The sequence below is a fragment of the Syngnathus scovelli genome, chromosome 13 (genome assembly GCF_024217435.2).
Source record: "Syngnathus scovelli strain Florida chromosome 13, RoL_Ssco_1.2, whole genome shotgun sequence".
NCBI lineage: Eukaryota > Metazoa > Chordata > Actinopteri > Syngnathiformes > Syngnathidae > Syngnathus > Syngnathus scovelli.
The window spans coordinates 14,714,878-14,738,397 of NC_090859.1; the positions used below are offsets into that span (position 1 = coordinate 14,714,878).

General features: G+C 51.6%; 1 protein-coding gene and 1 long non-coding RNA gene across 7 annotated transcripts in view; one reads left to right on the forward strand and one right to left on the reverse strand.

Annotated features, from left to right (window-relative positions):
- The window catches only part of LOC125979937 (uncharacterized), a 58,002-nt gene that overhangs the window by 13,236 nt on the left and 21,246 nt on the right, over positions 1 to 23,520 (reverse strand). The gene's annotated exons all lie outside the window — the stretch shown is intronic.
- The window catches only part of ntng2b (netrin g2b), a 31,045-nt gene continuing 19,704 nt past the window's right edge, over positions 12,180 to 23,520 (forward strand). For 4 of the 6 annotated variants that reach the window (XM_049738829.2, XM_049738833.2, XM_049738830.2 and 1 more), the window contains exons 1-3: positions 12,183 to 12,577; positions 14,135 to 14,648; positions 20,837 to 21,480. In XM_049738829.2, coding sequence (XP_049594786.1) covers positions 14,361 to 14,648; positions 20,837 to 21,480 — 932 coding nt within the window. In that variant the 5' untranslated portion in view covers positions 12,183 to 12,577; positions 14,135 to 14,360. Of the gene's footprint in view, positions 12,578 to 14,134; positions 14,649 to 20,836; positions 21,481 to 23,520 lie in introns of all 6 variants that reach the window. The other 2 variants (XR_007485497.2, XM_049738834.2) reach the window with 2 other exon arrangements.

Consider the following 23,520-nt stretch of genomic DNA (forward strand, 5'->3'; position numbering starts at 1 on the left):
CAACTTTTCCCTCATTAAGTCATCGCGGCTCAAGAGACAAGTCTCTCCTGGCAGTGTCAATATCGCTTTGGCGCACTTTGGCCCCGCAAAGACCTCGCCGACGTCCCGCTGCCCGCGTCAGCACAAACGCCGGCCGCCGTGTCAGGCTGCAAAAGCCCTCCATCAATACCCCCCCTCGCCACCCCCCGTGAGATCCCAGGGGCGGCGGGTCAATCCTAATTGTATGCTAATCAGGACAAAGCGCACTAACTGCTGACAATGGACGGGTGACACACAGCTATCGTGGCCAATGCAAAAGAGGGAGGGGAGGGGAGGGGAGGGGGGGCGGGGGCGTCCGCCGCCGGTGAGCAATGCGGTGGTGGCGGCGGCGGCGGCAATAAGGTGGATCCGGACCGTGCCGGCTGCTGTCTCCTTGAATATGCATGAGGCCGTGAGTTTGCTGAGAGATGCTCCCGGCGTGAGCAAGCACATTTGAAGTTAGTTGACCCGGCCGGCCCAAGTTTTTAGGGAGAGACGTGGCGTGATCCAAGTGTGATCGAATGACGCGGCGCACTCCAAGCCTTCCTTGGCGTGCATTCTTCTCACCACACGATCAATCTGTTCTCGGCGCAACGTGGCGCTTTCGCAACGGTTGCCTTGCGAAGAAAAAAAAACATGACAGGTTCCTCGTCGTCGTCGTCGATGGCGTGCGGAACATTTACATATCAAAGTTAGCAAAGACGCTTCCTTTGTCGGCTTACACGGACATATGTGACTTTATTTTTATTTTTTGCTTCACGTTCATCTTCCCGGGACGATAATTAGCATCCGTCGTCCTTTCAACGCGGCCGCACCCGACTGCCGGTTTGCGCTTCCTCTCATCTCTGCTCATTATTGGCCGAGGCTCCCATATGTCCCGTTTGAATGTTTGCAACTAATTCTACGACGGTTCACAAAAAGAAAAAAAAAATGCTGTTGAGTAGTGTGCGATGAGCGATGACAGTCAGCGCTAATCCTGCTGACGGGCGCCGTGCATTTCCTGTGGTCGTTTCGCCGCCTTGTTGGTTGCACTTAAGGCTAAGCGCTGGCGGAAAACGCCGCCTCAGCATTCCTGGTAACTGCGGAAAACGAGCTCGAGGAGCTCACGGGGGTGTTTGCGAGGAAACCAAAAAATAGATACCTTGACCAATCGAAAGAGTTGAAAATTGCTTGCCGACGCGACGGCGTTTTGCTTCTTCTTTGGCTTTTTATACCTTCCATTCAACCTTTGAAGAGACATTTCCGGATCGTTTGCCTTCCCGGAGACGATGGTGCCGAAGTTTTTTTTTTTTTTTATTGAGGCTACGGATGCTTTTACTAACCACAATGTTCCCGCCATCAAGACATCATCAGCCTGCCTCCCTCCCTCCCTCCCTCCCGTCTTGACCCGGCGTACACTTTCATCTCATCCCCGAGGCCTCACGATACGGAGGTCGGTGTAATCCCACCGTATGTAATCCCCCTTTTAATCGCCTCAAGCTTCACAATTTACACCAACAAAAAGAAAAATAGGTGATGAGGTAAGGCAGGAGGTCCAACGCTTCTGTTAGCCTTTCTATAGCGTTTGCCAGTATATGTTAGCATGACGCTAACAAACTCTCATTGGGTGAAATTGCACTTCAACCTTTTGCTGGTTAAATAAACAATGTTTCATTTTTTGTCCTTTTTTCAATGATGGACTCCACACCAAGCCTGGGGGGGATCAACTCGTCACTTCTACAGGTATTCCGGAGGTTAGCCAGAGAAGGTCGAGGGAACATGTAATTGGGTGCCGTTAAGTAGCAGCGGATTCGCGGCTGACAAGGACGCCACGGCGCCACTTTGCACGCGTCCCGCCGGGGCCCAGCTTTTCTTCCGCCAAAATGGCCCGCTGGTGACTTCCCACCCGAGCGGTCAGGAGGGAGGTGACCTTGCGGCTGTCTCGGGAGTCGGAAATGGAAGCGGACGTCTTTGCACTTGGTCACCACTGTCCAAATGGGAAGATCAGAAAGCAAGCAAGCACACACACGTGCCACATTAGATTCCCTCTTTTCTCTTTCTTGCTCTTGAACACAGCAAGAAAAACAATTTGAAGGTCGCCCGTTCCTGCACCGCAAGCCCGACGGGCCGAGGATGACAAAACATTCAACTTCCGCTTCTCTTCTTTCACCTGCTTATGAGAATCCGATAGCACCCGAGCGCCGCAGGCCAACCCGCCCGTGTGTGTGTGTGCGTGCGTGCGTGTGTGTGTGTGTGAGGGACATGAAGCTAAAGTGATGGAGATCGGGTGTCGGTAAGATGGGTCAGGGATGCTGCTAGTGCAAACACACGCCGCTGGCCAAAACGCTAGGTGAAATTTAAGGCTAAATTGCAATACTTGCTCCATTTCACATGACAAAGTTTTACAAATTTGACGCCACCGTTTTTCTGAATCTGCCAATCATCTCGTTTTTTTTTTTTGGGGGGGGGGGGGGGGGGTTCTCCCACTGCAAGGCGATGGCGGGGCTATTCAACTTGCCGCCGCTGGATTTCAAGTTGCTCCAAGGATGAGGAGAAAGCAGCTGCTTTGGTGCAGCAGGAAGAGGAAGAAGCCCCTCATGTGAGGAGGAGGAGGAACGTGCATAATTCATGTTCAGCTCCTTTTAGAAACAGCGGCTGGCTTCGTCAGGACGCCGTGCTTCACTCTCGCACTGCAGCGCCTCGGCTGTGTCAATTCTTTTTTTTTTTTCTCTTAGTTGAGGCGTTTTCTCTCGGCTTTCGCAGTGCTGTGTGCAAAGTGCGTGCGTGCGTGCGCGCGCCTGCGTTGGTTCACCTTGCTCTGCTCTTCACCCTCACTCCCCCTGACTGCACTCTACAAGGCCATTAGAGCTCCCCGAGGTCCGCCGAGCCTGCTCGACTCTGTGTCGGCTTTCATGTGTCAGGAAAGGGGGGCTCCCTTCTCCTCTCAGAGTGTGTGTGTGTGTGTGTGTGTGTGTGTGTGTGTGTGTGTGTGTGTGTGTGTGTGTGTGTGTGTGTGTGTGTGTGTGTTTGTGCGCTTTCACGCTTGTGCTTTTATTATCACAGCACGGACACAATGGCGTTTTTTTTTTTCTTCTCTCTCGTATGTGTCAGATCATCGAGTGACAGCTGGGTGGAACATACAAGCCCAGTTGTGAAACTAAGAGACGCCTTTGTTCCTTTTTCATGCTTTGGTACAGGCAAGTACAACTTCAGAGTTGGGAGGGAGCATTCGGTGCAGTACCATGTTCTGCCACAAATTGCTGAGGACAGCTGTGAGATTTTCTGAAGGATGCCCAGCGTCATGTGCGTTTTTGGTTTCTTAATACGCGAGTGAAAACGCGCAAAGACTGAGAACAATTTGGGATTTCGGATTGGATGATGCTTCGCCCTCTCGGGTTTCGGAGCGCCGTTTTTCGTCACCGTTGCATCTTACGGAGGAATAAAACTACAACGACTGTGTGCAGTTAGCGGCTAGTAGCACCTTTGATTTCGTAGTTCTCTGGCGGCTTTGATGTTATTCAACAAAGTGACTTTGGCCGATGCCTCCTCGATATTCGTCGGGATTATTAGGTCGGGTCCGAACGCGTTCGTTATGCGGCTGTCTTGGAGTCCTGACGGATTATGGGATATTTAGCGCGCTCGCCCTCCGCGACCCTTTCCACGTTCCCACCTGCTTGGGCGCGGCGCGGGTCATGGGATGACACGGCGGCGCAAATCCACTTAAGTCCGGCACAAAACAAGCTGTTTTATGTTTTTGATTCCCTCTAATTACGCAACGGTTAAACATTCCGCGCATGGCGCCGTTGAGCCGCGGCGCCCTCGGATGAGGCTCGTCAATTAGCGGGCGGGCCGAAAGAGCGGCATGTTAATTTGAGCTGAAACATTTGGACTGCGCCGCTAATTAGGCGTGAGCCGCGGCCCGGGGTGCGCCGCTGCCCGCCGCTCCCCCGGTGTCGCTTGGCCGGCCCGAGCCGCCGTAGCCAGGAATTATTTTTAATTAACTCGTATCGCCTTCTGGAGCTTAATTAAGCCGCTCGGAACGGAGCTGATACGTTGCCGTCGATCGGACGTGCCGAACTCGCCATTGTACGACGGCTGCAGAAAAAGGAATATATTTGTTAAAACGTCCACGCGCACGTAAACAAAAACCTTGGACGCAGACATCTTACTTTCAAATGAAAACGGATAGCCCAAAATCCAAAGCGGGTAAGCAAGCAGGCAAAAAAAAAAAAAGGAAATGTGCCAAAGTTGCGTTCTTGTCCTATCTCAGCGGCCTCTCAACTCCACGCGAACGCCAGTCATCAAGGTCATTTGATGGTGGTGCGAGCGCAACGTAAATGCACCGGCCGGCGGGATTGATTCCCCCCGCGCGTCCTAATGATCATACCGTGGCAGATATACAGCAAAGTCAGGACCCTTAATGAGGTGGCGGCGGGCGCGCAGGGGGGGAAATGAGAGTACAGTACGGGAAGCAACGGGCGGATACAGCCCAGCAACCAAAGACAAACTTTACGAGAGAATCTCGCCATTGTCAATTTGCCGGCCGGCAAGCTAGCCTAATATCGCCATTCCGATCGGATCATCGATACTGCCAATTAAATGTGAACGGCGAGATGAAGGAAGAGGAATGTTAAGCGCTTGAAAGACCCCTTGTTGTTTTACTTCTGGATATACTTTAGTGATTGACTTTCCATCAAGACTTTTCTAACTTTTAATCAAATAAATGGGATACGAGCATTACATGGGAGCGGCAGTGTAAACGCAGCAACGGCGTGATGTACGACGCGCGTCGTGTCCAAAGAACCGGTCCGGTCTAATACGGCAACAAGAAACAATCACGTGCCATTTGCCCGCTCGGCCATAAATCAGACTTTCATCAGACATTTGGACGTGAGCGAGTGAGTCCGTGGCCAGAAACTCATTTGGGATTTAAACGCCGCCGTCTTTGTGTCGCCGGGGTGATTGAGCAAGTTGACGCGCGCCTGTGACAGCAAAGCGGCGAGCGGCCGCCTGCAGCCAACGGTCGCCTAATTCTCCCGCACCTTCCACCCCGTGACTTTATTAAAAGCCGGACTGCGGAGCGTTGACAAATGAGCTCCAGTCAATGCGGGCTGAGTAACGGCGGCCCGCTCGCGTTTGCCGCAGCAAGGAGAACACGAAAGCCAAGCCGCGTCTTCCATCAGCGTTCCCCCCGCTGTATTTGTGCCGCCGCTGTTTTTATTCTACTCACAAATGTTTCAGAACACTTTGAACTATTGTCGTTGAGTCTGGAATGTATCCCGGCAATAAATGGAGTTTTCCCCGCTGCCACTAGCTCAGCTGGCTTAACTTGGTAGCGCCACAGAATTTTACTAGGCCTCACATTAGCATAACAAGATTGCTAGCAAAGAAAGCAGCACAGCTAAATCGCTCCCCTTATTAGCTTAGCCGGCTTCATTTGCTAAGGCTCACAGTCGTAGCTTGCTAGCGCTTATGTTTTTGAATGGTTTCTCTATGTTACAAAAGTTTTGTGGAAGGGTCTCGAATGTATCCTGTTTGCTAGCAGCTCACAGTCGTAGCTTGCTAGCACTTATGTTTTTTAATGGTTTCTCTTTCTTTCAAAAGTTTTGTGGACGGGTCTCGAAGATATCCCACGGGGTAAACGGGGGTTGACTGCAAAGGCAAAACATGATCAGTGGACACCCGCAGGGGTGCGCACGCCATCATTTGGGAACCCCCGGTGCCGTGCGCCCCCCGCCGAATTCAAAGGCAAACTTGTGGCGCGGCTACAAGTCGCACTGATGAAAGCCTCGGCGGAAGGGTTCACATCGGCGGGAAAACAACGCGGCGTGGGCGGCGCTCTGCGGGCCGTTTAAGAGAAGGCGAGCCAATGCCGAGTCGACGGGCATCAAAAGACGTCCCCGCCCCGCCGGCTGCAGCTCGGATTCAAGCCAAATTTTGCATCGGCGCTGCTGTGTTCTTTGACACGTCCCACGTCAGCCCATCTACCGTTAGCTCCTGGAGAAGTTGATTTCTCCATGACGCGCTTTTTCAGTACACCTCTTTCAAGGCGATGTCACAAAATTGGGCTAAGGGGTCCCAAGGAGAATCCAGCTGTCTCAAAGAACGACGAGCTTCGGCACAGCAGGAAACAAGTCCTGAATTTCATAACAATGTCCTTGTCAGACATTTTTTGCAAGGACGTTAAATGTAGAAGAAAAACATGTCAATATTAACATTAGAAGGAGATGTTCATGTTTTTGTCTTGAAAACAGAAGTTACGAGCGATGCAACGCACAAGTCAAACTCGAGACATTTTAACGAGATAACTCATGTGAAAACGAGAAAATGTGAAACTAGCACATCTTAACGGTACACGGGACTTTTTATCCCTAATAGCAGCAAAAATGTTCTGTAAATTCTAACTAGCTTTATCACCACGCTCGTCTTATCATGTTTTGTTGTGGGGGGAAAAAAAATAGAAGAAAGAGCCCAGCAGGGCCGCGCGATGGTCACGAGCTTGTTGCGGCTCACGCCTGGATGTGTTCTCATTGATTTCTTTGAGGCTCACACACCAGTTGGCGTGTGAGCCGGCTGCTTATTAGCGGCTCGCTCGGTGCCGGGCTTTGTCGCTACGTCGCCTCGCGGGGTCATTAGCCGAGGAGCAGAAAAGAGGCGCACCGTGCCCGCCAAAAAAAAAAAAAGAAAAGAAAAAAAGACAGTCAACACACGTGGGTCAGCCGCAACTTTTTTTCCTTGAAGGCTACAAATGCGGCTTTTGATCAGAAAAATGCAAGGAAGCGGGAGAAGATATTTGGTGACCAGAAAGCAGGCTAATGATGTCGCGCCCGCACAATCGAGCGAGGCTAATATGGCCGCCGCTTTTTCACCTCGTCTTCCTGCCGCTCATTAGTCAGGAACGCCAACCGGCCGGCCGCTCCCACGCAACCTTTTTTCTCCCATCCAGCGGAAAGGAAAAGAGCGCCGGCGGCAAAGTGACCTTCCTGGTACGGGGGCGGGCCTGGGGAATTTTCTGGCAGCCGCTGATCCCCGGCAAAACTCGCCTCTGATGTCGTTAGCGTTGATTGACGAGTGTGCGCGGGGGGGGGGGGAATTTTAAGCGGCTCTTTTTGAGCGTCATGTGACTGCTGATCGTACAGCGAGCGATCAACGGATGAGAAGCCTTCCCCTGATGCCCGACGAACAAAAAAGGAAGGCATCAGAAGCGGGAACCTTTCTGGTCAATCAGAAAGTTTCCACCACATTTCCACCCATGTTGGGGGAAGCGTGTCGGTGTGCTTGATACATGAAAGCAAGATGTTAAGGAAAAGGTGTAAAAATAAATAAATAAATAAAAATAAGGGGCATGATCACAAGCTGTGAATAGAAAGCACGATACATTTGGTATCCCCCGCAAACAACTCCCGTCGTTTCCTCCTTGGAAGAAGACACGCTTTGCCGGATATCTGCGAGATTGTCTCAGCTTGATTTGTTTTGACGCAAACACACATGCCAGGCTGCAGAGATTGAAGAAGCCTCGCCATCAAACACTTGCCGCACGTTTCCAAGAAAAAGGAAGAGGAGAAGAAAAGTCACTACCTAGCGTCAGACGCTTGCCAAAAACCATGATGGACCAAAAAGACTTCATCTTGCTAGCTTTGGCTAGCTCGCCCAATCACCGCTAGCCTTTAGGGAGAATGACAAGGGAAACACAAAAAAAAAAAAAAGTTCCAGCAAAGACTTTACTCATGGCCGATTGTGTTTTGGCAGAATACGACTTGACTCATTTCTATCTTCTCATGATGTCGCTTCTCAGCACGTTCTTGTGACTGCATTCGTGTGTGAGGTCACCGCTTGCCCGCGCACAGTCACTCACACGGGGCACCGCAAGTGCCTGCAGGGAAATCGGCAGCTAATGCGACAATGATCTAGTGACTCTGGAGGGAAGCACCGTGTGAGTGTGTGTGTGTGTGTGTGTCCACAGCCAACGATATCAGGGCGATAAATGAAGTACAAATTACTTAACGCTAACGGCGAGTCACAAGCTGCTCCAGTCACCGTCGTTTTGGGCCGCTCTCTCTCCCTTCCGATCATTCTCTCACGGCTTTTACGGCGGCCGCTGAGTGGTGCGCTAATGCCTCGGATAGCATCGAACCGCAACGCTGACTCGACGCGCTGGTCGCCGGCCGGCCGGCCTTGCGTCAGTTAACGTCTTCAAAAGGAGAAGCTAAGCACAAAGATGGATAAGTTAAACGCTAGCATGTGGACAGCGACTGGTTAGCGTCTCTGTACACTTGCTAATAAAAATGAGTTCTCTTGAAGATTTACATTGATTCAACCGGCAGGTGTGCTAACAACAATTTATTAGCATAGCTTATTAGCTTTGATGAGTTGATCTCTCCGGCCAAAGTGCGGTGGGCGACAGATGGTCGGAAGAGCAAACAAACGTAAAGAGCGAGCGTGTGACTTCCGTGGCAGCTCTTTCTGTTTACTGCCGCGATGACAAACAGACGACAAAAGCACGGCCATTTTGTGTCAGTGTAACTTTGCTCACACGCAGGCGTCCGCTTGGAGCTGCTTCAGCTGAATAGCGGCGATACGCAAGGGTGAGTGTGCAAGATTTCAATCTTACGGCCCGGGAGTTGCACGTCTTGCCTTTTAGCCGCGCGGCGCTCCCAACAAACGTATCGATCGTGTTTACATTAACGGCTACGCAGGCGGTGGGTGCAGCGGAGGAGAGGCCGAGCCAGCCCGCCTGCCTGCCATGCCTGCCTGCGCCGCAATCCGGAGCCGCGCATCATCATCTTGCGGCTCAGGGGCTAAGCTCCGGACGCGCCTCCACCCGCCCACGCTGCCTCCCTGACTCTGAAAGCTGTGGGAAAGTTCCTTGAAAGGAGGTCAAGGTGCTGACACGCTGCGCTGCGATGGGGCGTTTGCAAGCTACCAACATGTTTACGTTTAAAGCGGCGCTAAAGCTAGCCTGCTATTTTGGCCAGACGTTCTCTGTGACTTTTAAAATCAGAAGCCATTGGGAACACCAAAAACTCAGCACGTAACCAAATACAGACTTTGAAAAGGAAAAATTTGTCAGAGAAATATCTAGCAGAGTAAAAAAAAACGTTAAGCAATCATTTAAGCACAGCAGGTTTCCAACAGACATTTTCATAAAGCGTGAAGGCCTCATGCAAAAGCACTGCTGAGTATAATCAGCAGATGTTCATGAAAAGAAAAAAAAAATGCGCTGGCTGGTTCAAACACACAGCAGTTGTGCCGTGCACTGGTCAGCGGCTTGTTAGCGCTCGATGGGATGCATCGCTACGGAAACTCAACTTGTTAACTGCTGCCAGGCCAATTAGCAACTCGGACGTTTGTATTTAGCCGCATGTGGCCAGTAAACGACTAAAACGTCCACATCGGCCGCACGACACAGAACTGGACAGTAATGAGTCGATAAGGAAAAGTTTCCGAGTCAAAGGTGCAAAAACGCATGGGTCCGTTGCTGCGGCCCATCCGGAACTTGAATTGATTTGCTCGGGGTCCGCTTTCAAATGGAACTACTGGCTGGTGTAAATGTGTTTGTAAAGCGAGAGCACGGCTTAAAAATAGCCCATAATGCCATTACATGGCGTCGTATCCATTTCTCTCCCATATATCCCAGCTCGACCCGTGACCCCGATCCATGAGATTCCGAAGACGGAAGCCTAATTACACGCGATCCTCGGTTCGTTCACGTTTACCCCTCGCCCCTCCGGAAGGACGGCAATAAACACGACACCGCAAAAAAAAAAAAACTGTAAGGCCACTCCACAATAAAAAACAAAAAAAAAACATCAGCTTGTACGGGCTAAAGAGTCACTTCCTGTCCCCAGTGATGACATCACCTGACCTTTCCCGCACACAAGCGGGCGGGCGTTTTACGCAGCTCGGACGAGTGAGTAACGGCAGGGTCGCGACCTTTCGGGGCGGGGTGAGCAGATCAATGCGACCAAACGCTGCTATCGATCCAGCTGGATTTATCCCGCCCCTGCGACGGCTCCCCCCCTCCCCATCCCATGCCCTCAAAGTCAACACAAAGCCCCGACAGTCGACGAGAGGAACTGTAACCCGCTTGACCCGAGAGCAGCGGAATAAATCTCACACTCTCTCTCAGCAGCTCGGTTAATGAAGGACATAATGGCCGAAGCGCTGTTAGCGTGGCGGCTGCCGGGCCGGTAAATCTCCCGTCCATCTCGGGGGGGGGAGCCTGCGCGTGAGCAACACTTTGCAGCTGAGCGGCAGCCGATAAATCTGACACCGGCGTCACCGTCAATAAAGTCGCACTTTGCACCCATTCACTGGACCAATTTTGCCAGTCCCCTTTTAAGTGATTTAAAGTCCGGCAACTAAATAACGCATTGTGTGTTACGCGAGGTGTTCCTATTTTTGTGCATGGCGCAAAGTGCAGTCAAATTGTAGAAAGGGGTGTTTGCGCCATTGTGCGAGTGAACATTTGATTTATCGCCAATTGTTTATCAATTCGTAAAAAATAATATAATAATAATAACAAATTAATTTATATTTAATTCACTTAAGGAGGCTCGTCCTGCTCACAAGACAGCGATACGTTCAAAAGCAGAAATATTTGACCAATTAAGAATTCATTTTCAGTTCATTTCAAATATTCAAATGACACTGAGAAAAGCTGTGAAGTTGCCACGCCTGATGTCTGCAATAAACACTTCTCTGTGTGTGCATGTACAGTGTGCGTGTGTGTGCGTCAGGTCTCCTTTGTGGAGCAGTTGGCCGGTGACGGTGCCTCCACGCGGGTGTCATCGCACGATCGGTGATCGATGCAAACCTTGTGGAGGTGCCTTTCAAACGCACACACGCACACACACACACGCACACACACGCTACCTCCGAAGGGTACGGTAACATCCTCATTTCGGCGTCATAAATTAGCAAGAAAAATTGTTGTTGTTTGTTATGGGGGAAAAAGGATTTTGTTCTTCGCAGAGGATAAAGAATACTAACTTTGTAGCATTTTTGTTTTCAAAATATTTGCAAAAAATACTATCGTGGAAACACAAGAAAGAAACTTGGGGGAGAAAAAAAACAAAAAAATACACGAGGCAAGCGTCAATGCCAACCGCCTCGACGGCTCTGCCTTGTGTGTTTTGGGGTCACCGGGGGGTTATTTTTGGCCTTCCCTGGTCGGCGATGCACCTGATGCAGGTGGAGAGAGCACGGCTTCCAAGGTGAAACTCCTAACTAGGAGTTGCTAGGAAACCACGACACGCGTGTGGCGTGTGTGTGTGTGTGTGGTTGTTTCCTGTTTGAAGCACACGCTACGACAGGTGGCGCGTAGTCTGATTCATTTCTGGCCAATATGGGGAACAAAAGGCCTCAAGCATGACTCCATTTAAACATACGGCGACAGAGATTACATGAGGTACATCCGCACTGCACTGACTGGTCGCCCGCCAAGCGCCGCAAACAAACTATCGAGCCTTGGCTGTGACTTGTCATGATGTGAACACAAAGGTGCAACAAACCACATCACCACAGGTGGAAAGACTTTAAAATCCAAAGACGTGCAATTGTGCAATCATTTTTGTATGCAGTAAATGCAAAAAAAAGTATCAACAATTTTGATTTTTGTTCACAAAAAAAATCTTCCCAAAGTTTTGCGTGATTTTACTCATTTATCTGGGTGACTGTGAGGTGGGAATAATTTCATGGCTCATCGTGGGCTCACCTCTGCAACTTTGAACCGCAACGTTATTACACCGCTCGCCACCCGAAAGCTAATGTATTCATATCATTTTCCCAAGTGTAAAAAGATGTGTTAGATAAGGTCATTATGTGGGGGTGGGGGGGGGAGTGGAGGCAGTGAGGGCGGGGGAGAAAAAAGACATCTGTGAAGAGGAGGACGAGGAAGAGGAGGAGGAGGTGTGCGTGCGTGCGTGCGTGCGTGCGGCAGAAACGAGTGCAGGTTTTGCATCGTTGCAGCTCGGGACCACTCGGGATGGGGACGGGGCGGGGTGCACCGGGGCGGGCTGGCGGTGGACGTCAGGACCGGATAGTGATTGAAAGTGATGGGCAGAAGGATTTAGCCTGGGCATTAGAGAGAGGGGCGGAGAGAGAGAAAGAGCGAGAGAGAGAGAGAGAGAGAGAGAGAGAGAGAGGGGGGGGGGGGGAGAGACTGGGGCAGGGAGAGAGAGAGAGAGAGAGAGAGAGCAAGGGAGGGAGGGAGGCAAATGAACAAACGAGCGAGCGCCCTTCAGGATCCCGTGTGAAGCTCGTAAAGTGAGCAAGAGGAGGAGAAAGAAGAGGAGCGGTGAGGAGCGAGAGAGAGAGAGATAGATAGGGAGGGGGAGAGGGAGAGGGAGGGAGAGAGGAGGACGACAAGCAAGCCTTTCCCTCAAAGTCAACATTTTCTACTTTTGATACTCCTTCCTGGCGCCGCACCCTCGAGGACGTCCTCGCAAAGCTCATTTTTGCTTTTCACTTGGATTTTGCCTCTTCACGACGGGCAGGAGAGGCGAGAGCGGATGATCGGCGCCGGTCCCGCCAAGAGAGGGGAGGACGGCCAGCGTCCCGTGGATGCGCGCTGCCACTAGTAAGTGCACCACAACGGAGCGAACGCTCGCTAGACTTTTTCATTCGGCTAGGCGGCCATTCGCACGGCCGAACGTGCGGCTTTTGGACTTTGGAGTGGGACAAAAGGGACGGGCTGCCTTGCCAGCCCGATTGGATCTAATTAAGACACAACTCCACGTGCTGTGTTAAGTAGGGCAAGGGGGGTGCAGGCGCCCCGGACAGGCAGGCGGGCGGGCGGGCGGGGGTTCAGCTCAAATCAAGGCTGTCCAAAGTTTGGGGAGAAAAATGTCTTTCAACGCCACTTTGAAATTCTCACTTTTCATTCAAGGCCGAGTCCGACACATGAACGAGACAAATTTGAATGAAATCAATACGTTCTTGCTTTATGCCACAAATAGATTATTTCATGGAATCATTTGAATTTCCACCACTTAAATCGATCAACGACACAAAAGTCATATTTTCTTCAAGTTCTGAAGACGCACCATTGAAAGTATCAATTCACGACTATGCAGAGCCAGTGCCGGTTCTGACAGATTTTGGGGTGGCTCGGTCCCGTATTCGAATTAGAATAGGTCCACCCCTGCGCCAAACAACAGTTCAGTCTCATCTCCACGTTTCACAATTATGCGGCAAGTTGAGCATTTTCACCTGACGATGTGTTCACTAGTCGAAGGAGCGTCACGCAGAAAGTGAAGGTAAAAATAGTTTTAATTTGGAAAACCAATTTTGACATGCTACTATTTTACATAGCAAAGCATTTCGAAGGCAAAGTAAACAGTTAAAAAAAAAAGCACATCGCCCCTTGCCATGAGATGCGGTCGTCACAAAAAGTCCCTGACACCCATTTTTTTTCTTTAAACTAAACTCGTTTGCCGTTTCATATTTTGAATTTTTGAATTTTGAATATTTCTCAGAACAACAGAGGATGGACGCCAATCGGCCCCCGGGCCTTATTTTGAACACCTCTGCACTAAATGGAATAAAACAATTATATTCTGGGTGCTTTTTTGAGGTTTTAATTGGAGATGATTATTTTGATTGAAGAAATACTAATTCCAAATATCCCAAACTAAAAGTAGTGCCGTCGCAAAGAACATATCTCGTGCCCAATTTTCTTCAACGGCTTTCTGACGTGACCTTTTCTTTCTTTTTGTTATATATATTTTTTCAATTTTGTTGGCTTGAAATAGTTTTCAGAACGACCTTGTTAGTTTTTATTCATCAATATTTTCAATCAAAACCTCCCAAAAGTATTTTGCTGCCTCGGCGTGACATCATCTGGCGGCGCTTTTTTATTGGCTGCCGTCAGATGAAGTCGCTCCTCTGCCACGCCCACTAAGAAGGCCAAAATTCCCAGACAAGTTTGGGACCGTCCTTCGGAAGGCACAAAAGCAAGACTGTCATTGATTTGGCCACAATGTCCGATCTTCATTATCATTGCACTGGGAAGTCATCTTGAAAGGCGACCAATCTCGGGTGTGCGCCAGCTCCCCCCCTAAGAGGATCACGTCAAGAGGATTTGCTTTGATAGCAACAAACAAGCGTCTAAACTTGTCATCTTGCACCTTCGCAGGACAATCCAGAGGTCTGGATCCAGCCGGAGGAGAAGCGCCTCCGCCAGCGGCGGCCGTGAGGCGCGGATCTGCGTGAGCGGCACTATGCTCACGGCGCACGCCCGTGTCATTCCCCAAAAGCTGCTCCTGGAAGTCCGAGCCAGAAAGGAAACGTGTCCCGGATCCCCCCCCAGTCGCTTTGTCGTCGGCCAGTGAAAGTCAGCCGAGGATGCCCCAGGTCTCCCTATGATCGGCGCCCCATGCGCGTCGGCCCTCCGCCTCGCCCTGCCCGCCCGCCGCCCCGCCCTGCCCGCCATGCTTCTTCGGGTCGCGCTCCTGCTGCTGCACTGCTGGGCCTCCGCGCTGGGGGGCCAGTACGAACTGTGCAAATCTCTGGTGAGCACGGATGACGGCTCCGTGTGGGAGCACTACGCGTGCCAGCCTCGCGCCGAGTCCATGAAGGACTACATGAGGATCAAGGTGGAACCGGCCGGCATCACCTGCGGGAACCCGCCCGAGAAGTTCTGCACCCTGGTGAGTTTTTGCTGCCGCCGAGGGTTCGGTCGGGGCGGGGCGGGGCAGGGCAGGGCAGGGGTGGGAGTCTTGCTTTCCCGAATGTGCCGGTGACATCATCCACTCGGCCACGCCCAGATTGTGATTTTCAACTAAAATGCAAAGATGCACGGCAAGGACAATGAAGGGCAAAGCTCGGTGGGAAAACTCGTTAAGATGTCAGCAATATTTAACGCGGCCCAGCCTGCGGGCCACAACCGTCCTCACGGTATTCATATATTCAGCCTTTATGGACGAGAATTAAGCAGCTAACTCGTCAGGAGAGAACCGTCCGGTCAGCCGTGAGCCCAAAACTCTGGCGTGTTAACAAACAAGCCGCCGTCTCCCGTCCCGCGGGCTTCCGCCATCATTGGCGTCCGACAGGATGCGGCGGACGCTTAACGGTTAACGATTTGTTTCATGTAGAACAGGCGGAAACAAGTCTCTGGAAAGGCTCTCAGATGACTCCTCCAAAAGGGAGGGGGGAGGAGATAGGGGGGGTGGTGGCCGCAGCTGACGTATTGACGTCCGCCCCCTAATGGCTCGGGCCTGGAAAGTTCTCTGGCTCTGCTTCTGAGTGAGCTCTGATGAAATATTGATGGGCTCCTTAATGGGCTTCCTTGCAAGAAGGGTCGGCCCGGCGACGGCCCGTCCACGGTTGGGCGGGGTGGGGAGCAGCGGGGTCCGAGTCAGCGCTTTAACGCCATGTCGGCGTCTGAGGCCGAGTCGGTGAAGCCGAGCGCTGACAGTTTCCTTGGCAGCGCCGCCGCCGCTTCGCGTGGCCGTCATTCGCTGACTAATTTATGCCGAGCATCTGAAGGCCTCTTTTGCCCAAAAAAAAAAAAGAAAACTTTCACAGTATGTCTGATTTTCTACTTTGGGAAATAGCCATCACATGCGTGGACTTTTAACTTCCGACATTTGTTTCATGAAGAAAAACGAACACAAGTTGCTAAGTCTTGTGCTGCCAAATAAAAAATCAAAGTTTCAAATCAGTTATTTTGAGGGCGGGGTTGAAGTAAGTTATTTAAATATCGTCTTTTTTTGGTTTTCTTCACTTCAAATATTTGGGTTGGTGCCGATCCATTCTCTGCGTGTTACTTTTGATGTTGTTTTATCATTGAAATGCGATGGGCAGCATTGGTCAGATGATTGGTGGACGCGTTTGCACATTAGGATGGAGCCACGTTCGTCTTCTCCCTCGATCATTTATTTACAGGAAAGAAGCTTTCCCCCCCGCCTGAAGGATTTGGCAGCTGTACAGAAAAGTTGGACTTCTTATTTAATTGCCGCGCATTTGCATGCAATCCCAGCAGTCGAGGGAAAAGTTGGGGCACAGGAAAAAGGGGGAGGGGGGGAATCACCCCACGGGCAGAGCTGCTCGTCTTTAATAAGACTTCACACAAGCGACTGCGGCGAAAGATGCAAAATTGTGGCTTTTTTTGTTGTCCCCCCTCCCTTCCCCCCCCTTGCTTTCCCCATCACCCCGTGTCTACGCGTTCCTAAAAACTGGAGAGGATTCGGGCCGTATTTGATGTGAGGCTGCGCCATCCCCGCCTGCTTGCTTTCGCTTTACTGTACTTCCTCCACAGGGAGGCTGCTTTTTTTTTCTTTTTTTTTTTTTTGATATCGCTCGTTATTTTTGTTCTTCTTTTTCGCCAGGAGTGCAAGAAACTCTGCCAAGCGCTAGCGCGCTCAGCGTCTTGGCTCGTTCGCAGTCGCTACTGCGCCGTACTGCGCAAGATGGCCGTCGACGGCGAGCACAAACGGAGACGCTCTAATTCCCGCACAAATGAAACGCGTTGCCTGAGATTTGGGCGTGGCTCAATCGGATCACCCCTCCCCCACCAAATAAGAACACGGTTGGCTCGTTAGCTTAGCTTTGACTCCTTTTGCGCGTGGCCGCTCAAGAGCGCCTCGTTGTAGCGCTGGGAATTCGGAAATCAATCGATAAATCGGAGTTGAGCAGACCTTTGCAAAGCAGAACCGTGGCATGGGCACAAAAGAACATTTTAAGCTCGCTTGTTATTTGGGCTTTGAAGGCCAAGCTTCCCAGTCGGCATTTCCCTCCAGCTCCGGCCCAGCGGTCGCCAACGGGCCGGCGCGGGAATATCAGCGCACGCGCCAGCGAGCACGTCAAAGAGACAAAAAACAACGCGCCTCCCTGCTCCACAACGCCCGTTTTAGAAGTCGGAAAGCAGCCAGCTCTAAAAATAGACTTGAGAAGGAGATTGGAGAGAAAAGCAGGAACGGTGAGGAAGCAAAGAAAAGGACGATGACAGCTGCTGGAGTGGATGGGCGGACGGATGGATGGACGGACGGAAGGACGGGTGGGTGGGGGTGTGGGTCGCTGGGCGCCACCCCCAACCCTCCCGTCCAGCTGTGGGCCTTCAAGGCCACACGAAAGGGCAGGCCCCAGTACACTGCGCCTCCCCTGGACAGCGTCCTTATATGCCCCTGCCCTAACCCCACCCAAGCCAACAGTGGGCAGGGATGCAGCTTCTGGTGTTGGCAGAATGCGAAGGCAGTTCTAAGTGAGATTTGTGCCTGAGCGAGGCAGGACTAAGAGGGATCGGCCACAGGGGCTTAGACGCACTGGCTGGGCGGAGTGTTTTGCGCCGACGGCTCGCAGTGTGGAGGGAAAGCGGCTCCGCCGTCTGCGTGCAAACTTGCAAATGATTTGCAGTTGATGAAAAGTGCGCCAAACGTTTGTGCGGTCGCTATAACATTCTCAGCACGATGAATGTCATAAATGAAAAAGCAATATCCTTGGCTTTGGCCCCTCTGAGGCCTTTTTAACAGGAGGGTCATTTCACTTGATGCCCTTCCCCCCTCCCCAAACAAAATATATTGCGTGTTTTGCTCAGCGTCCCTTATACGCTATATTCCCCTCGCTGCTAATATAACTTACAGAAGAGTCCGGAAGTGGCCGGGACAATGAGGGGATGAGGACGGAGAGCAAGACGGAGGAATGCTGTGTCACTGCCGGCCTACATTTTCACAATATTCAAAATGTCTGCATGTTTTACAACATGTACTTTGGGCTGTGCAGACACATTTTATAGTTTCTCTCTCCGCATAATGACATTTCAAAAATGTTGGAAAAGTGTATTTTCATCAGGAAAAATAGCACTTGGTGCCATTATATATATATATAAAAAAAATATACTGTAAATACATACATTATAAAGAATTAAAACATTTGCGCATAATGAATAATTCCAATGGCCAATGTTGACTATTGTGACTCGCTATTTATTTTCCGCACTATTGAGGATTATAGTGTCTGTCTGTGTGGTTGCCGCACCGATTGTGTTCAAAATATGACTCGTATATCGAAACAATCAATTGTTTCAAATCAACCAAAACAGGAAGTGGCTTAAAGCATCATGACGGCTGTTGTCGTGGAGACGGACGGGATGGCGGGGAGGATAATTGCTGGAGGGGCTTAGCAGTGCGGGCCACCTGCCGCAGCAGTTGGCTGGGAACTCAGCGTGCGGGGGGGTGTGTGCGTATGCGTGTGTGTGTGTGTGTGTGTGTGTGTGTGTGTCCTGGCATAGATAGACTGAGCCGATGCTGGCAGAGCAGGACACGAAGGACATGCAGGGCACACAAAGGGCTTAAACGCAACCTTGCGTCCCTCATGGGAGGGATCATAAAAAATAGATAGATAAATAAATAAAAGGCGCCCCGCCCCGCCCCGCCCCGCCCTCTCTGGCGTACTGTATATGACTTCACATCCACTGTAGTTAATCCTCATAGAAGGTCAGAAGGAATGGCAGCATGTGTCATTTGCACCAGTTTAATGTTCCACAGTGGGTGCTTTCATTCATTTTGTTGACCAGCAAATTAATTTCCCTCATTCATCCATGCCGCCTCCTCATTTTGTATTTGGCGCTTTGTCTCAGTCCAAAAATATGCATCGGTGATTGCGGCAAAATCAAATCAAATGACCTGTTTTGTTGCTTTGCTCCAATGACGGTCCCAATGCGCGTGCCCGACGTCACTTTGACGTCAATTTGAGGCCGTGCAGGTCCAAATAACCGCCCGCTGAGATGGAGGAAAACGGATTCATGATTAAGCGCATGAAGTCTTCTTCCGCAAGTGCAACATTTATCACAACAGACGGCGGCACCTCGAAAATAAAATCCAGTTCCCCTTAAGAAGTATTGACAGGAGCCGAGCGCAATGCATTATCTGATGTAACCCCATTGGCATTTTTTATACGGGAATTGTCATTGTCGCGATTGACTCGGAAGGAGGCTCTTCGGGTCACGCAAAGAACTTTGCAAATGATTACTTTGAGCCTTCGTGTCCACGTCGGCGGCATCTGGGCCGGCGGGATCACTTTCAATAGGATTTGCAGGTGGAGGGTCACCGCGAGAACAACAAGCCGGCTAATCCCGTCCTCTGTGTGTAAACGCGTGTCCGAGCCGAGGTCAGCTGAGGCGACGGAACGCACTCCAAGCATTTTCTTCCGCCCGACTTTTCCCGCTCGCCGCCGTCAACGTAAATCAGATGATGGAGCGTGTGGCCGGGCCTCGAAGGCTGGCGCTGTAAATTTCACTTTCGCTACCTTGGCCGTGAGTGACGGCTCACTTCCACAAACAAGCGTACGCGCCGCTTCCCACAAACGGATGTACGACGGCGCTCGTAAAACTTGGAAGCGCTGCCGCTTTCAGAAAATCTCCCAAAGATGGACAGATCAGGGCGCGGACGGTTCTCAAAAGCTGAGATTAGGTCGCTCGTAAAACACGCTGGCAGGTTTAACAAATTAATTTTGCCATCGCTTGTTAAAAAAGGAAAAGAAGAAAAGCGTGCTCCGTTTCATCATTAGGCGAGATTCCAAGATCCCCGTTCCTCGTGCTCATTAGCTAGCTTTGCGCGTTGTTGTCGCGCAGGTTCAAGTCGCCGCCTCCCGCTGAGCGAGCAGCGGCCGCTCGCGACAAAAAGAACAAAAGTAGAAACAATATTAAATGTTGGCGGGGGGTGAAGGAACCGGCACGCGGTGGATTCCGAATGGAATCTAATTGAGGGGGAAACGCGCTTTGTGCAAAGCGAGGGGGTCGCTACGACTGGCTTCAAAACAGCAAAAGCTTTTGGAACTTCCAGATGAAATCGAGAAATGACGCAAGTTGGTATAACGCTGTCGTCGCCCGCCCGCCCGCTATCGGGCTAGCTAGCGCCGCACTTGCTCCCGTTCAGATCGATCCCAAAACGGGGACGTAAAAGGCAACGTAAAAGCGCCATAAAAGCCGGCCGTAAAACGATATGGCTTATCATGTCGTGCTGGAAGCGCGCCAGAAGAGCGTGCGGAAGGCAGGAGGCTTATTTTAAGACTCTCCATCAGGAGCTTGTTAACATCCAAAAAGAATATTGCATGAGCCGCGGCTCCAAGAAGAACCGACGGTATTAAATTCCGTTGCAGGTACGGAGCGGGAAGTCGCCAATAATGCCAAATAACGATGGCGGACCATGTCATCGCTGCCGGACGATTAACCCGGCTGTACAAATGATGGCAATTAGCGAGCCCTCTTTGATCCGACCAATGGCTGTAACTAAATGCTGCGATGATAATCGGCCTTTCTCTGTCTTGCGAATGTCCCCGTGGGGGGGGTTGATGATCATTACCACGGCGATAGCATCTTTTATTGCGCAAATGAAGAGAGCAAAAGAGAGACGACGGCGCGGCAGCTGCCGGGATCTCCTTGTGTCAATATTGAACTTCTGCGCCCATGTAAAATGTCAGACAAGCGGCTTACGTCTATTTCACAGAAATATCCGCCAGACTCGGAACACGTCGGGCCGGCTAATCCGCGCGGGGGCATCCCGGGATTTTCGGGATGTTACGGAGTGAAAAGATGAAGTCCGCTTAGCTGACACGCTTTCGGCAGTGGGCTAGTGAAAGGAATTTTCTCATGGAGGCTGCGGTTGGCACGTCTGCCTCATAGTCAAAGGATCTGGGTTCAAATCCCCTGCATGTCCGTACTGTGGTGGAGAATCCAGATCAGCTATACAGAAAATGCTATTAGCAACCGGGCTAGCATTCTCGGTACAGAAAAATGCTATTAGCAACCAGGCTAGCCAAAGTGGTCAGAAACCGCCTCAACCAAACGAAAGAATACGTTTGTGATCTGACGGAAGGCCTCATCTTGTCTTTCTTCCGGTAGGAGAACCCGTACCTGTGCAGCGACGAGTGCGACGCCTCCAACCCCGACTTGGCGCACCCCCCTCAGCTCATGCAGGACCGCGAACGCAACGGCCTGCTGACCTACTGGCAGACGGTGACGTGGAGGCGCCACCCGGAGCCCCTGCTGGCCAACATCTCCATGTCGTGGAACAAGAGCCTGGAGCTCACCGACGACATCCACGTCACCTTCGAGTACGGCCGGCCCACCGTCATGATCTTGGACAAGTCGCTGGACCACGGCAACACGTGGCAAGCGTACCAGTACTACGCGGACGACTGCCTGGAAAACTTCAACATGCCGGCCAAGCGCGTGCACGACCTGACGCCCGCCAACGTCACCCGCGTCATCTGCACCGAGCAGTACTCGCGCTGGGTGGGCTCCAAGAGCAACAAGAACGTCACGCTGGAGGTACGGGCGCGCTTCGCCGTCTTCGCCGGCTCGCGGCTGCACAACATGGACAGCCTGTACACGCGCATGGAGAGCATGAAGGGACTGAGGGACTTCTTCACCTTCACCAACCTCAGGCTGAGGCTCCTCAGGCCCGCCCTTGGGGGCACGTACGTGCAGCGGGACAATCTGCACAAGTACTTCTACGCCATCTCCAACATCGAGGTGCCTGCCAGGTGAGGCGCCCATTTTTTTTTTGCCTCTCGTTTGTCTGCGACGACAAACGTAAAGCCACTTTGAACAGGAGCTTTTTTTGGGTGTGGAGAGAACTAAAAAAAAAAAGGCAAAAGGTTTCTCCAAAAATAACGCCGAGTGACGGCGCCGGAATGTTTTTGGTTTGATTGAAGGAAGTAGAAAAGGAGATGAGATGGCGACGTCATAAAATGACTGCTTGACGGACGGACAGACGGAAGGTTTTGGTGGAGGAGAAGAAGCCGTTTGTCCCGTTTTCTCGATTCCTCTGTCAGATGGCACGGAAAGTTTTGTTCTTTGGCTTTCGCCGGCCGGAAGTGACGACCCGGCGACACGTTCGATTGATCGATCGTCGGGCCCCTCCCACGTCCGTCCGGAACGTTCAAAAGAAGCCGTACCGGCTGGCCGATCGACACGTTGTCTGCCGTGACGGACCGACTCGCGATGACCCCATCGCTCCCGCCGGGACGATGATTAACGACACAAAGACGCGGTCTCGGTAGTCGGGCGCAAAGCAACGTACGCGTGTGTCTGTGTGAGGATCTCTTACGTGGCAACTTTGTGACAGTGAAGGATGCTCGGGGCCGTCACGCGGGCCGCTTAGCAACCGCGGCGCGTGGCTCCAACCTTTCAGAATTATTATTCCAATCAATATGGCAGGCTGACATTTGAATGGTATTTAACAGCCTTGTCGGGACCAGCCTGGACTCGGACGGCCGCTTTTTTGTGCGGCGAGGGTCTCGGGGTGAGGAGGGAAAGTGAAAATGAGCGACAGTTGGGGGTAAAGGGGCGCGGCTTTTGCGCGTGCATGTGTGCGCGGGCGGCTGGTGTTTAATGAAGTCTTGGCTGGATGCTGACACAGCACACACACACACACACACAAACAAGCCTCTGACATCCCGTAAAAGGCCTGCAGGTATTGATCATGGCTACTTTTCAGTCTCGGCACAGAGGCGGAGCCTCAAAGGCCGACCAGTCCAAGGTGGCAAATATGGATGGCCGGGTGGACGCCATCTTCCGCTTCCTCCGCCTTTGATAATGCAACTGTTGCTGCGTGGCAGCGCGCCGGTGGCAGCAGGTGCCGCGTGGCGTCCGGGTGGGCCTTATCCGGTAACGGGGCTCCAAATATAGCCCCGGGGAGATGACAGAAAGCCGCCGCTCTTCCGTCCCTTCCACCCCGTAATGTAATCGCCTATCAATAAGTTATTCTGGGCGGCTGCTGGGAGTATTAGATGATCGTGCTGTGGGAATTGGGAGGGCGGAGGGGTGGTGGGGGGGGGTCCTGAGCAGTACTGTACAATCAGGGCCGCCTGCTGCTTACGGCTGTGAAATTGATTTTTTGGGGTGGGGGGGCAGGACGATTAGTCAATGTTCCCCGGACAAAAGGCTAAGCTATTTCATCTCATCTCATCTGGTGTGGCCGTAGCAACACGTTGGGCTTCCCAATGCCTCCAATTTGAATAATGAATATTCGGCCCGGCCGCTGCCGCTCCGGCGAAATGGGTTTTCTATACGACGGAGGCCGAGCGGCGGTGCGCCGCAGGTCGCGGCGGTAATGAGATACGGCGCCATTATGGACGCAGAGGAGGGAGCTGGCTTCTTTGGACTGTTAAAAGTCATTCTTGTTTTTTGGCATGGCGTCACCCGATCAGACGTTGGCTGGCTGGCGCGATTGTAAATTTAGCCTCCAAAACAAAAGACTCGGCAGTTCAACTGAAGAGCGGTCAAAGTTGGAGAAGGTCAAACAAAGTGCTAAAAGACAAACTGAAGGAGAATCAATAGAAGATTGCGCAACCATTTGCTCACTCAAGGTTATCTGACAACAAAAACGAGAGGCATCTGGGCCTTCTCCGTGCCTCTCCTTCCATTCGGGCCATTTCCATATCACATCAAAAGACAGAGAAGACGACTCGGAGTCGGAGATTGGAGCGTTTTAATGAAATAAGAAGCGGGTCATGCGCCGGGTCTTTCTAATGGAATCAAGCGAAGCCTGGAAGCTCAGGAAGAGCCGACTAAGTGGATTA